The following is a 13,723-nucleotide window of genomic DNA, read 5'->3' on the forward strand; positions in this document are numbered from 1 at the left end:
GGGACGCCACGTCTGGGGGCTCCGGCGGCGTGGGGGCTTGTTGTGGTGTGTGGCGCTGCTGGTTTTCAAGAAGGAGTCCTGTTCTGCTCGGCCGGCCCTGAGCTGTAGCCCGTCTCTCGCCCTGTGGGAGTGAAGCCCCGAGCCGTCTGTGCTCTCGGCCTTCAGTTGCCCCCCCACAGGGATCAACCCCGCATGCCCCGCATTGGAAGGCGGGTTCTTTACGGCTGGACCACCAGGGAAGCCCCCAAAGTTGTTTGTTTTAAATAATCATTGGCACCGTATGTATTTTAGGTGCCGTCCTATAGGTGTCCCTTTAGGGTTATGTGAATATACCCCGTTGCCTGAAGTGCCATGCAAAATGTTTTAGCTCTGAAGCCTGTAAGATGAGAGTTACTCCGAATTCCTGGGATCGGGTGAATCTCACGTGTCCTTGAAGAAAGTGGCTGGGGAGGGAGACCAGATGACCCCGGGGGGAGGGGGTGCATCAAGTAGAGTCTGTGGGCCTCCGTGGCGCACCAACCCAGGAGGCCCGTGACCTCTTCGTGTCCCCACGTCCCCAAACAAAGAAGGAATGTCACGTCCCCGGTTGGGGTCTGGGTTTCTGTCCAAGGAAAGAAGCCCCTACGGTCACCAAAGAGCAGCTCGTCGGGACACTTCAGGTGGCCGCAGCCACACAGCCTTCCTGGTGGAGCCCGTGGGCCATGGACCTTCGCCATGAAGCAGTCGAGGCCCATGTGGTCAAGACAGAAGCACCGTGAACCACGGTGTGGCTCGAACCCGGGACCCTGCCTGAGATCGGACAGCCCGTCCCCACGTACCCGATGCTGAGAGGGGCGGGACCTTTGGTGACATTATCCTTTGGAGACTGAGTGTGTTTCATGACTGGGGTAACGGGATGGCTTGGGGCATGATGTCAGAGCCAGGAGGCGGAGGTTGGCATTGCTGCTCTGTTTGGAGCCTGGGCCTGATGGGTGAGGGACGCCCCTCTGGCAGGGTCTCCTCCGCGGGGGCCTGGGAGGGACGCAGGGCCGGAATTGGGCCTCATAAACTGGCCGGAAGCTGCAGCTCCTCTTCTGCGTGGTGAGCAGAGCAAAGGCTGGTTCAGCATCTGAAACCATGTGCCGTGTGCTCGGAGCAGAGGCTGCAGGTCCCCCCGGGCCCTTGGGGCAGTTGGAGCCGTCTTTAAAAACCAAACAACTTTCTTGAAGCATCTGTGAGTTTGTGCACAATATATTATGCAGCACTATTCTTAGGAAATGTGATTTTAAAGAATCACTTCTTTAAAATTCTTGCCTGAACATGGCCTTTCTCTTCGGGTGCCCGTGGGGAGAGGAGAAGATGCTGTTTCCTCCCGAGGGGCCGTGGCCTCCTCGGCTCCCTGGTGGTTACTCGGGGGAGGGTCCCCAGAACCCAGCGCCTTGTAAAGTGCCAGAGCCGCTCTGAACCCAGGTTATCTTTCAAAACTTACGTGGGAGATGTAAACATGGGAGATGTTTTTATGTATTTGAACATAAGTGTGTATTTTAAAAGTAACCTACTTTTAAAAACAAGGTTTCTTTTCAACAAAGATATTAAAATCGCTCTGTGCTGAACACACTAGCATTACCGTGCTCATCCCTCAAAGGGCTTGTTTCAAGGCCCTGTTGTGATGTCTGGGACAGTCTCTTTCTAATTAAGCTTCCCGAGCCCTTGTTCCCGTCGAGTCCTGAGGTGCTGGCGTCAGTGATGCGGATTCCTGTCACCGCAGCGGGGCGGGGGCACCTCACCATCACATGAGGTTGACGGCTCTGGGGAAAGGGCTGAGAGGTGCGGGGAGAAGGGGGCACCCAGAGCCCCGCCCAGGAAGCTGGGGCCAGGGAGGTGGGCGGGGCTCCACCTCGGCCTTGTCCTGCTAGGTTTCAGCCCCAAGTCTAGAAAGACCCTGGCCTACGTCGAGGTTGGACGGGTTTTGAGAGCCCTCCTTTTGCTGTAACAAGTCCCCAGTCCCTTATTCACAGGTCTGGCATCCAGAAACCTGAGGCCTGCAGGGACGGAACGAGGCCCGGTGCCCTGGAGCCTGAGCTGGGCTGAACTGAGCTCCTGAGTTTTGCAGAGGAACATGAACTTCAACTCGAAACAGCTGGAGGACTGTCTACAGGGACGCCCGGAAAACTTCCTAAAGTCGGCCCCGGGCCCTGCTCTCAGGAGGCCGGAGGTGGCTGGGCCGCAGCCAGTCCCGCGAGCTGAGCGGCGGCGCTCGGACAGAACCGGGGGTCGGTCCTCAGGTTGTCCTTGGACCAGAGTCCCCGCGAGGCGCGCAGGGGAGGGTGGTGCCTGGGGGTGCATCACACTCACCGAAAACACGGGACAAACCCAAATGGGGCGCCCGCTGGGTGTGTGTGTTGGGGGTGTTTGTGTCGTGTGTGCTCTCGTCTTTGTATCTGATTCAATCATACGTGTCAGTCATGGGAACGTGTGCTTTATTACGTTACAAAACCAAAAATTCCCACCAAAGAACAGCTAAAAAAATAACACATTTTCCCAAGATTACATTCCCAAGAGAAGGTAATAATATGGTTGGAATAGATCCATCGATACCGCTTGAAGAAGCATCGCCTTACGTTAACGGCAGAGGTGGTGTTTTTTTTAAACCTGAAAGCGTTAAAGCGCTTTAACCGATGAAACAGAAGCCGCCGATGTTTGTGTCTGCAAGGCTGGCGTGTCCGAGGGGACAGCGACACCACGTTCTTGGTCCCTGCATGCTGGGGACCAGGGCCACTGAAGAAGCCACCCAAACCTGGGCGGGGTGACCGCCCCCAGCAGCCGGGAGGAGCCGGTGGGGACGGGGCAGCTGTGCTCAGCCCGGCCGGCGACCATGGCGCCCCGCCCAGCCCTCTCCCGGCGCTTCCCTCCTGCGTCTTCACACACAGGCTCATCTTCTCTTGATCTTGGCGTTTCGCGCAGCCCATCTTTGCTCCTGTTGCTGTGTGTGCTCCTGCGACCACGAGCAAGTCCCCACCGGCTCAGTTCTCACGGCCGCTCCGCCGCCCGCGGGGGGCTCGTCACACGGGCGAAGGGGCGGGGGAGCCTGTGCTGGGCCCTCTGGGAGGAAGCGTCTCCCCTCCCTCCGGGTTGGGGGTACGCCCGCCCCATACCTGCACGTTGCAGACGCCCGGACCTCGGGAGCACCCGTGGCCCCCGGGGCCTCCCCACCAGCCGACACCATGAGCCTGAGGGACAGCCCCGGGACTCAGCTGTTCCTCCGTCAGGTTCGCGCGCCCCAGGGGAGCTGGGGGAAGGGCCTGCAGCTCCCAGCGGGGCACGACTTGGGGGCCCGGCGTGTGGCACTGGAGCGAGAGCCGGACACCGCGGCAGCGGCCGTGACCCTGGGCTCAGACCCAGCCCTCCGTGCTTCACTTTCCTTGTCGGAAGCGCAGGAACAGTGTACTTTCCCCGGGCCTTGTGAGGGTGTCAAGAGGAAACGGGGACGGCCCACCGGCTGGTCCGGTGCCTCCAGGGCGTGTGTCCGGGTTGCCGGGCGACTGCAGCCGCCCAGGAGCTCAGCCCCCACCCCGGGCGGTTGGTCGGTCTGTTCCCCGTGGCTCTCAGGCCTGGCTGCAGGCGGGGCCTCCTGGGAGCTGAGGACACCCCCTTCCGCCCCCAAGGGGGTCCCCAGGGAGCGCATGGTGGGGGGAGGGGTGTGCTGCCCCGGACGCAGGCACCTGCCTTCGCACAAATGCTTTTTGAAATAAGTGGAGCTGCTGCGCGGTGTTTACACTCGATGTCCAGGATGAAGCCTTGGTCTGGAGGCCTCCTGCCAGCAGGTCAGGGGCAGAGCTGGCCCTGGGGCTCCGTCCCCTGTTGGCTGGTCTCTGAGCCACTTAGTACAGCTGACACCCCTCTCTCTGCCCAGTGCCCGCCTCTGAAGAGCCTGGGAGCCTAACAAGGGAACTGGAACTTGAACACCCAGTCTTGAGAGCTCGGCTTCTGCGTGGACCTGCGTGAGGTCCGCTGCTTCCTAACTTCCCCGGGCCGGGGGCTTGAGGGGGTGGTTATAGCAACAGGAAAACCCCCAAAGGGCGACCAGGGCTCCGTCTGCACCGCCTTCTGGCCTGGGGGCCTTGGACAGGAGGGCCCAGACCGCAGGACTAACCGCAGGGACCCAGGCAGAGGGAGGGACAGAGAGATGCTACGAAAGTAGGCGGCGTCTCAGCGTACACATTAGTCAGGAGTCCCTTCATCCCACCTGCCTGGAACGAGGGGGGGCTGCTGCTTGCAGATGGAAACGGCCCCATCAGCTAGGGTGCTGACGCCGTCTCCCCCCAGCCCGCTGACTCCTTGGGGTGTCCCACAAAGGCCTGGAACCCCTCCACCCGCCTCGGTGCTGCCCCCACGAGGACAGGAGGGCCCCTCTCGCACAAAGCCGGCCTCCCAGGCAGCAGAGTGGAGCCATGGCTGCAGGCCGTGGGCTCTGCCCTCCTACGCCTGCCTCCCATCCCGCGCACGTGGAAGCAAGTGACCCACCCCCCTGCCTGGTGTGGACCTTGCCTGGTGTGCCCCTCGGCTTTCTTAGCCCATCTTGTTTACACAGGCCTGGGAAGACGGGCCATCCCGCTAGGCTCTGACCCGACGTGAACGTTAAGAACAAAAGTTAATGTTTAAAAAAGGCTCACCCACCAGGTAGAAAAGGGCATCATTTTATCAAATATCGACACTTTCCAGTGGTCCGGGGAGCCTGCTGTCCGTGTCTATGCTAAGAGGGCCACTGGAGAGAGGGGCTGCCGCCAGCGGTGTTGGCACGGGTGCTGGCTGGAGGCCGCCGACCGCGAGTTCCCTTGCCTCCGCGATTCCAGTGAAACTCTGGAATTTTTGTTTGGAGCAGGAAGTGGGAGTTGGCTGCAGCGGGCTCGCGCCAGCGCTCGGGTGTGCAAGGGCAGGCTGGCGGCCTCAGGCAGAGATAGTCTGGGGCCTCGGCCCGAAAACGGGAGTGCTTAGGTACAAGCACAGAGCCAGAGACATCGAAAAATACTTTTTGGCAGTCGGTCAGCAGAGCCCCCGGGACGGCAAGGCAGGGAGGAGGGGGAGGCCCCGGACCCCTGGAGGACGGGTCCTGGGCGCGCGCCCTCAGCGCAGCTCCGGGAGCCCCTCGTCACGGGCACGCCCCTGGCCAAGTCCCTTTCCCGGCACGGCCCCGAGGTCCCGCCTCCCAGGGCAGTCGGCGACAAAAAGGAAGCAGGCATCCAGCGCGGCTCCCGGGGTTCTCTGCTCTCTGGGTCGGTGGCACCGGGTCAGGGGGACCCCGGGCGTGCCGGCTCCCCCTCAGTTGGCCTCGCTCTCCGTGAACTCCTCTTTGATGGAGTGTCTGCGGGCCTTGCAGTCCGGGAGGTCGAAGCCGAAGTCGGCCCACTCGTCGGGCCCCGCCCCCCCGGCCGCGCCCCCGCGGTTGGGGATGGTGATGGTGTGACGCACGCGGAAGTGCACGGCCTCCATGACCCGCTGCCGCTGCAGCTCGCCCGAGCCCCCGATGGCGACGGTGGCCGCGTTGCTGCTGGAGCGGATCAGCTGCTGCGCACCGTAGTCGTGGCCCTGCTTCAGGTCCTGGAGGCCCCTCCAGATGGTCATTCGGTGCTGGTCCGGGATCTTCAGGGCCCCCAGGTCCTGCAAGCGCAGCGCACACGGCCGCCCGTCAGAGGGCTCAGCGGCGGGCTCCGCCCTCTCCGCCCTCTCCGCCTCCCGCCAGGGGCTTCGCCTGCCCCTGCACAGCCATCGTGGGACCACCAGGAGGAAGGCGAGGAGTCCACACCCCAAGGGCCACCTGTCCGGGCACCGGACGGTGCGGGGGGAGCAGACAGTGCGGGTCGGAGGAGGGGCAGTGCTGGGCCCGCCCTGTGCCTGGTGGTCTGGCCGCACTGAATTTTGCCCCAGACAGGTGGCAGGAGAGCTAAGAAGTGACGTGTGGGGACGGGCGGGGGGGGGGCTGGGGAGGCCACTCCTGGGCCCTGAGCACAGCCAGAGTGTGACACACGGAGCCCCCCACTCCCCGCACACCCACCGGGACCTGGAGGGTGGGCGGGGCTCCTCCCAAGGGCAGAGCAGGCTCCTGTGGTCCGGTCCCTCCCCCGCCCCGCCCGGCCAGGCACACGCGTCAGCTGGCGAGGCAGGGATAACATGCACCGAGCTAGCCCAGTAGGGGCCGCCAGGGATGGGTCGGGAGGGCACTAGTGGACACACAGCAAGGCAGCCCGCTGAGCCGCTGGCCCCAGCTCCCTCTGGCAAACCCGCGTCTCTGCCCCGTGGCCTTGGCTGGGCACGACGAGCCCGGACGGGCCTCTGCCCCGGAGCCGGCTGCAGAGCAGGGGCCGCGGAGGCTCCCCCCAGGATCCAGCCGACGGCTGTGTCTCCCGGGCTCTGGCTACTAGTCATTACACTTGAGGCAACACCAGGCTACGAGTGCTCGTTGCTGGGACTCTTGTTTAACCTAGAGACAAGCCCTGGCTGTGAGGTCAGGGGTCAGGGTGCCAAGGACGGGGCGCTTGCACCCCGCACATCCTGGACCAGACATTCAGCGGCTGCATGTGCACGGCAAGCAGTTTGGGCCTCAGTTTCTCCCTGTGTAGATGGCACTGAACTAGACCAGCCCCGGGACCCTTCTGGCCTTCGCCTTCTGCACTGCTTCGTGCCCTGGAGACGGCCAGTCCCCCAAATCAAAGGCAGCCGGGCCACAGGAGACAAGACTCAAGTCCAAATGAGGGGCCCGGGGGGGGGCCCTCCAGCCGCGTGAAGCCGGATGTCAGCACAGAGATCGGGCTGCTGGTGGGAAGGTTTTCCAAATTCTCCAGCCCTCCCTTACACGGGGAGGACAGGACGTGGACGGACTGCCCCAGCAAGGGGGGAAAGCTCCCTGCCCCGCGGACAGGGCCCTGCGCTGGTCTGGGGGTGGGCTCCCTGCACCTGCCCTGCCGGGGCCGTTACCTCTATCGTTAGGTTCTGCAGGTGGTAAATGTTCTGTAACCCCTGGGAGGTGAAATACTCGATGCAGTTTGGACACCCCAAGCCTGTTAAAAAACTGCAGAGAGAATTGGGGAAATAAAGCAGCATTAACTTCTAAGAACCTGGCTGTGCGGCCCGGCTGGCTGGGAGCTGGCCACCCCACAGGTCGCCCCTGCCCACCGGTGGCCGCGGTGTCGGGGACGCGCTCACCGGGGCACAGCCTCCAGGAACCCCTGGCTGGTTCGCTCTCCCTCCGAGCACCTGCTGCTGCTCACTCCCGACACCCCTTACCCCTGTCTGTTCTCAAGACGGCGGCGGAGCGTTAGAGCACAGGCTGCGCGGGGCAGCGGGCAGAGGCGGCCCCCGGGCTGGGGCCAGGCGACCAGGAGCCACCAGGGCTGAGGTTAGTGGGTTAGCGGCAGCGGCCGGCAGAGGCCCACGTACCTGACCAGGCTGGGGTCGGCGTGGTAGGGGGGTGGCGGGGTACAGTGGGACCCCGAGACCATGGACTGGGAGCTGGGGCCGCCGTTTATCTCGCCGTTGGCCGGCAGGGCGTGGCCGTGGTTGTTGAGTATCCCGGGGCCTGGGTGGGAGGCAGGTGGGACGGTCAGCTGTGCGGGGGAGGCTCGTAATGCTCAGCCCTCCCCAAGACCGGGAGGGGACAGAGGAGACCGTCCGTCCGTGGTGGTGCCTCCCGTTCCTGGGCGGAGCTGCTGCAGGGAGCAGCCATCGAGAGCCCCGCGCGGGCCTGAGCTGGGGTGTCCGGAGCCAGGCCCGCCCTTCGGGCCTCCCCACCCATCCGGGCCACGTTGCCCGCGCCACACTCACCCATGGGCCCCAGGTTGGGCCCGGCTGCCGAGCTGTGCAGGGGAGGCTGGCCCACCAGCTGGTTGACTGAGGGCAGCTTGTTGACAGCCCCGTGAGCTTTGTTCATGGGCGAGAGGACGGGCCCGTAGGACGGAGGCTGCAGGTGGCTCCTGCTCGGAAGGGACAGCTGGGCTCTGTAAGAGGCACCTCCACATATAAAGCCCCCCTGCTGCAGGGGCCTGGAGCCCCCGCCCTGTGCTGAGGTGTCAGAGCGCCCGCCTCCTCGCTCAGCCTCCCTGCCGGACGGTGGCCACACTCGGCCACAGGCCCGCTGGCAGGTAGGACCCGGGCAATGGGTGGGAGCAGGTGGGGGCCCCTGGAACCGGCCCTGCTCTTGGTGGGTCGGCGTCCCTCCCCCCACCGCCCCTCGCCTTCACTCGGGAGACATTTGGGCTGAGACGCCACAGTTCAGGGAAGGCCTCCCGGGGGGGAGGAGACGCCAAGCGCTGCCTGGTGCCACTGGCACCGTCCCTGCCGGGTCACCCGGCCTCATCCTCCTCCCCTGGGCAGCTGGGCAGGACGGGCAGCCTGGGGGCGGGAGGGGCGGGGCTGCACTCACGGCCTCTGCAGGAGCTGCTGCTGCTGCCGGTAGGACTCGACCAGCTGCTGGGGCACCAGCTCCATCAACTCCAGGCTCTCCTTGACCTTCATCAGGATCTCAAAGTTCTCCCGGCCCCGCACCTGAGCACGGAGAGGTGGACCCTCTGCCCAGGTGCGTGTGGGCACCGGCCGGCCCCAGCTCCCCCGCACGGCGAAGCGCCTCTCCCTTCTCGGGGCTCCCCAGCCCCCCGCGGGCCGGGAGTCCCCCGACCCTACTCTCCTCTCCCGGGAAGCAGGTCTGGGGGAGTCTGGTGGGTGGGTCTCCTGTCCGCACAAACCACGCGCACCCCTTCCTACCCTTGAGACTTTGCCACACTGTCCACCTTCCCCTTTCCAGAGCTCAGCACACTCGGGGTGCTGGGATGGAGGGGCGCTGAACAAATACGGGGCTTTTAGAATAAGGAACTCACTCCCTTTTTTTTGGAACTCATTCTCGAGAGACAAAGAATGATAAGCTCACGTCATGGAGACCAGTCCTAGCAGAGCAGGTGGGGTGTTATCTGGGCTGTGAACTCACTTTGGTGACGTGGCTGGGGCCTGCCAGGCCGTGGGGGCGTGGGATTCCTGGCGCGCGCCCTCCCCGGCGGTGGGGAGCCCTGCACCGCCCCACACGCTGTATCACTGTATCTACCGCGAGATTCCTGAGCTGGGAGCTGCGTCAGGCCCGCTCTCCTCTCTCTCTCTCTCTCTCTGAGAGCTGGTTCTCCCTTCTGGGCCCTGCAGCCTGCAGAGCTCGGGGTCTCAGCTCTCAGATGTGCCAGGCTGCCCCCGCCACGCCGGGGGCCCCAGGTCCCCCCCACTCCCCGCTGCCCCAGCCTGGGGTCCGCAGACGCGCACACTCACGTGAATGTAGTAGGTTTCCTCGTCCCCGTGCCGCTTCTTCTTCACGTTGGCGCTCAGGGCGGGGATAGCAGGGGGGCTCTGCTTGAAGGCTGGCGGGGGACGGGGTGGGGCAGCTTCGTGAGCAGGCAGGGACGAGGGCCCAGGTGCAGGCTGGCCAAGCCGAGCCCGCCACCCGGCGTCAGCCGACCTTCCCAAGGTGCCCCTTGTGGACAGCCCCGGAGACCGGTCACCCACCCGGATGAGCAAAGCCGGGCGGCCACCCACACTGGACGGAGGGCACCGGGGGCGGCCACGCGGGCGGGGCTGGCTCTGTCCCCTGGACACAGGCTCGTGCGTTTCCCCTGAGCCCCGAGACGGGTCCGGCTGCGTCCTGAGGGTGGCCTGGCTCTGACGCTCCAGGGTGGCCCCCCAGCCCCACGGCCCCGGCCCGGCCCTGCTCACCGCGCTTGCCCGCAGCCCCGCTCTTGGCAGCGCTCTCGTTCGCGGCCTGCTGCTCGCGGAAGTGGTCTTCATCTGCTTTGCGGTCTCGGCCGGGACAGGCACAGATGCGGCCCTCGAAGGACCGGCGGCCCAGCACCTGTCCGCTGTCCAGGGGCACAGCCGGGACCGTGAGCTTCGGGGCCCACCGTCCCCGCCCACCTCGGACCCCCCAGGACCGGCCTTGATGGGCCGCGGGCTCGGGGCTGAGTGCCCAGCTGCTCCGCGACGCCAGGTCCCCTGCGTCCCTCCCGAGGCAGCTCCTGCCCCAGCAGCCCCTCCCAGCGCGTGGCCTGCAGGGCTCCTCCCCAGACTCGCCTCCAGGGCCTGCACCTCGCCTTGCTCACGGCCTCCCTGTCTCTCCAGCAAGCCCCCCGGCAGCAGGGGCCCCGGTCCCTACCCCAATCCCCCTCCGGCCCCCGCAGCCGGCAGACTCACTCCCGTGTCTCCAGGGTGACGATGATGAGGATAGGCCGCCGGTTCATGCCCCCGACACAGCTGCTGTTGCACATGAAGTTGTACAGGATGGTGGTGAACTCTGTCCCCACCTGCCACAGGAGGGGCAGGGAGAAGCTGTGCTGTCAGCACGTGGGCCCCGGTCCACAGCGCTGGGGGCTCCTGGGCTTCCAAGTACCTGGCCCTCGCATCTCTGGGTAGGCGAGGGGGTGCTGAGCCCTGTGGTCCTCTGCCGTCTATCCACCCATCGGCATCCATCCCCCACCCACCCATCCACCTACCTATCCAGCCAGCCAGCCACACAGTACACTGAGCGCCATGTGCTCTGCTGGCTCTGGAACCGAGAGAGCCACGGTCTGGTTGCTCCAACCACCTCCCCTGGCACGGGCTGGGGGCTGGCCCCGGAGGCTGGCCGTGACCAGGCACAGGCCCAGGCCTCTGTGGGCACAGGTGTGTGTTTTGCGAACTGTGGGCTCTTCTGGGCAGTAGGGTGCATGGCACAGCTCTGGCGGAGGGAAGGACCAGAGCCGTCCGAGTGGGCTCCCAGCACACACACGTGCTCCAGGGAGTTTGTGGAGACAGTGAGACGTGAACCCGGGACTCTTGACCCGTGGGCATCCCAGGACCGCAAAATGGGCAGGTGTCACGGTCTCTCTGGGTCGGGATGATGGCTTAGGAAACCTGGCCTTTCACAAGACTGCTGGCACGTGGCAGCCACCAGGGGGCGGGAGAGACCTGCTTTCCTGGTCCTGGAGGTGCCAGTGAGGCTCGGGGGAGGGAAGGCAGGGTGGCAAGCCCTCCCCGGCCCCGCCAACCTAAGGGCTGTTCCTAGGGAACCACAGGGGGTCCTGAGGGACCAGGAACAGTGATGGGGCCTGGAAGGGGGCTGCCTGGAGGACTGGGTACAACTCGGGGCTGGGGGGCCTCTCAGACCCAGGTAGAGGAAAGGTGAGGGCTCGCCGTCACCCGCCCACCCTGGGAAGCACGGCCCGCGAGGCGCATCGCTGGGACTCGGCCTCCACCAGCCATCCTGGCACCCCCATCCCACCGTCACCGGTGGGTGCCACCCCTACTTCTCTCCACCCCGGCTTTTCACCCCAGTCCGGCCCGCACATCAGCCCCAGAACCTTCTGCTGCCTTCAGGTCAAAGTCAGACCCCCAGGGTCTCTCTGCCCCCGCTCACCTCCTGCAGCAATCCCCCCCCCAGCCTTCCCCCGACCTCTGGGCCCCGCAGTGCTGTGCTCCCGACCGCAGGTCTCTCCTCTCCCCGCGGCCCCCCAGCTCTACCCGGGCTAACTCCTCCTGACCTCAGCCCCTCCATCCCCCAGAGCCCAGGCTGGGGCGTGGGAAACGGACGGGCAGGAAGAGGGGACGCAGGGCCGGGGTGAGGCCCAAGGGTCAGCAGGCCCATCCCCCGCCCCGCTGTAAAGCCAGGGATGTGGATGCCTAGAGAGGTCCGGAGGGGACCCCCCCACCCCCCGACCAGCTAGGCAGTGTAGGTGGCCAGAGCCCCAGCCACAGGCAAGGGAGGGACGGACGTGAGGGCGAGGGAGGATCTGCACAGCTTGGGGACACTCGCGAAGTGACCCGAGGGGCCTCTGCCCCGCGGCCCTGCCCCCTACCTGCGGGGGCTCGTAGGGCACCATGGCGCTCTGCCTGCCGGTGACGGGGTCGTCCACGTACTGCGAAAGATTGTTGCCCTCCACGCGGATAAGGTGGCTGGCGGGGGCAGACTGTCCTGCCGAGAGGGGACGCCGCTTCAGAGACGTGCCAGCCGGGGTCTGCGCCCCTGTGCCGGGCGCCTCGCGGTGGACTCGGGCCTCCCAGTGGGACCCAGACCCGCCGGCAGCCCCCATGCACCCGGGGCACTTGGCCCGGCAGCCCTGCTCCCCGCTCACCTGCGGGCGCCGGCACTCAAGGCCCCAGGCAGACCTGGCAGGACACGACACGGGACTGGGGAGGGGGGTGCGGAGCCCACGTGTCAGCCCCTCGCGTCGGACCTGCCGCCTCCAGGAAGGAGGCCCCGGGCCGGCCCTCTCCTTCCCGCTGGGGCGCTGGCCGCGGGGCACAGGACTGGGTGGGGCAGGGACACTCACCTTCGTTGAAGTCCCGCCCGAGCTCGTGGTTGGGGCAGCGCTTCACGACCTCGGTCACGTGCTCCGCCTTCTTGTAGATGGGCATGGCGCGGATGACAGTGCCCGGAGGCGGCGGGGTGGACACCTTGATCTGGATGGGGCACGTCTTGGCGATTTGGCAGTAAAGCTTCTTTAGCAGAGGAGAGTACTGCAGCGGGTGGGGACCGGGGTGAGGCTGGCCTCCCAACTCCACACCCTCGCCCGCTGTGCCCCCCGCCAGGAGTCCCGGCCAGCGCACGCCTGACCCTCAGCTGAACACCTCTGGGCTCCCTTCCCGCAAAGAGCCTCCCCCGGACACCCACCCCTCAGTGTCTGGCTGGTGTGGGCTCCGCGAGAGCAGCTGCTCGGAGGGCCCCGTGCGGCCAGGCTGAGCCGCTCGTCCCTCTGGATCTTACCGGTTGGAGAAGTAGGTGCCATTAGGTCCATTTTACGGATGAGGCCAGTAAAGGCCGGCACGGGGAGAAGGAGCTGCTGGAGAGCAGGGCGGGGACGGGGGCGGGGAGCCAGGTCCAGTGCATCAAGCCTGTGAGCCTTAAGCCCCCGGACTGTAGTAGTTGGAAGGGGGGAGGGTACAGCCTCATGCCTCGGCTTTTAAAAGCCTGGAGTTAGGTTTTCTGTCCTCTGTACAGAGGACGCGTGCACAGGCACTCCCTGGGCCATCCCCCGAGGGGCCAGCCCTTTGGCTTACTTCTGGCCACTGCGGGTGGGGGGCTTTGACCTTGAAGCCCCAGGACCCCCAGCCCAGGGAGGGTCAGATGACTCCCGGGCCACCTGAAGGGACCTCCAGGGCGAGCGCCCAGAGGTCCAGGTGGCCCACCCGAGGACCCAGGCCGGCTCTCACGAGTTCAAAGTGACCCTCGATGGGAGGGTCCCTTGGAAACGGGGGTGCCCGCTCGTTTCCAAGCTGGCTGTCCTCCAATGACTGGCTCCTGGGAACCCATCAGGGCTCCTCATGGCCCCATCCCCCAGGGACAGTGGGGGGCATCAGGGTCTCAGAGCCCCAGGATGCTTCCTGTGCCCATGCCACACCCCTGGGCCCCCCACAAGCCCCCGGGGACTCAGAGCTACTCCAGCCACAGGGTCCTGGAGGGCCTCCCGTCGCATCCCACCATAGGGTCGCCAGGGAAACTGAGGCTGGAGACGGGGCTGCTGCAGACCAGGGGACGAGCAGGTCTGATCCCACCTTTGCCGAGGAAGCTGGAGCCTGACACCCTGACCCTCTGGCCATCAAGGGACACAATGGACCCTCAGAGCCTCATAGCCCCAGCAACTCCAAGTCCAGGAAAAGCAAGGTAGGTGGGGCTCACCCTGAGCCCAGGAGCAAGGGGTCCCCGCACCTCGGAGCCCCTGGCCCTGAGCAGCGCGAGATGTGCTTC

At 65.6% G+C, this 13,723-nt stretch overlaps 1 protein-coding gene across 9 annotated transcripts in view; it reads right to left on the reverse strand.

Moving 5' to 3' along the window:
• Window positions 1-4,660: 4,660 nt before the first annotated feature.
• The window catches only part of TP73 (tumor protein p73), a 68,186-nt gene continuing 59,123 nt past the window's right edge, over window positions 4,661-13,723 (reverse strand). For 3 of the 9 annotated variants that reach the window (XM_067022528.1, XM_067022433.1, XM_067022315.1), the window contains 10 exons: window positions 12,309-12,495; window positions 11,835-11,950; window positions 10,195-10,304; window positions 9,721-9,863; window positions 9,280-9,368; window positions 8,396-8,517; window positions 7,798-7,946; window positions 7,414-7,552; window positions 6,952-7,045; window positions 4,661-5,637 (listed from right to left, as the gene is read on the reverse strand). In XM_067022528.1, coding sequence (XP_066878629.1) covers window positions 5,299-5,637; window positions 6,952-7,045; window positions 7,414-7,552; window positions 7,798-7,946; window positions 8,396-8,517; window positions 9,280-9,368; window positions 9,721-9,863; window positions 10,195-10,304; window positions 11,835-11,950; window positions 12,309-12,495 — 1,488 coding nt within the window. In that variant the 3' untranslated portion in view covers window positions 4,661-5,298. Of the gene's footprint in view, window positions 5,638-6,951; window positions 7,046-7,413; window positions 7,553-7,797; window positions 7,971-8,395; window positions 8,518-9,279; window positions 9,369-9,720; window positions 9,864-10,194; window positions 10,305-11,834; window positions 11,951-12,308; window positions 12,496-13,723 lie in introns of those variants that run through there. The other 6 variants (XM_067022383.1, XM_067022296.1, XM_067022567.1 and 3 more) reach the window with 4 other exon arrangements.

The sequence above is a fragment of the Kogia breviceps genome, chromosome 1 (assembly GCF_026419965.1).
Source record: "Kogia breviceps isolate mKogBre1 chromosome 1, mKogBre1 haplotype 1, whole genome shotgun sequence".
Lineage (NCBI taxonomy): Eukaryota > Metazoa > Chordata > Mammalia > Artiodactyla > Physeteridae > Kogia > Kogia breviceps.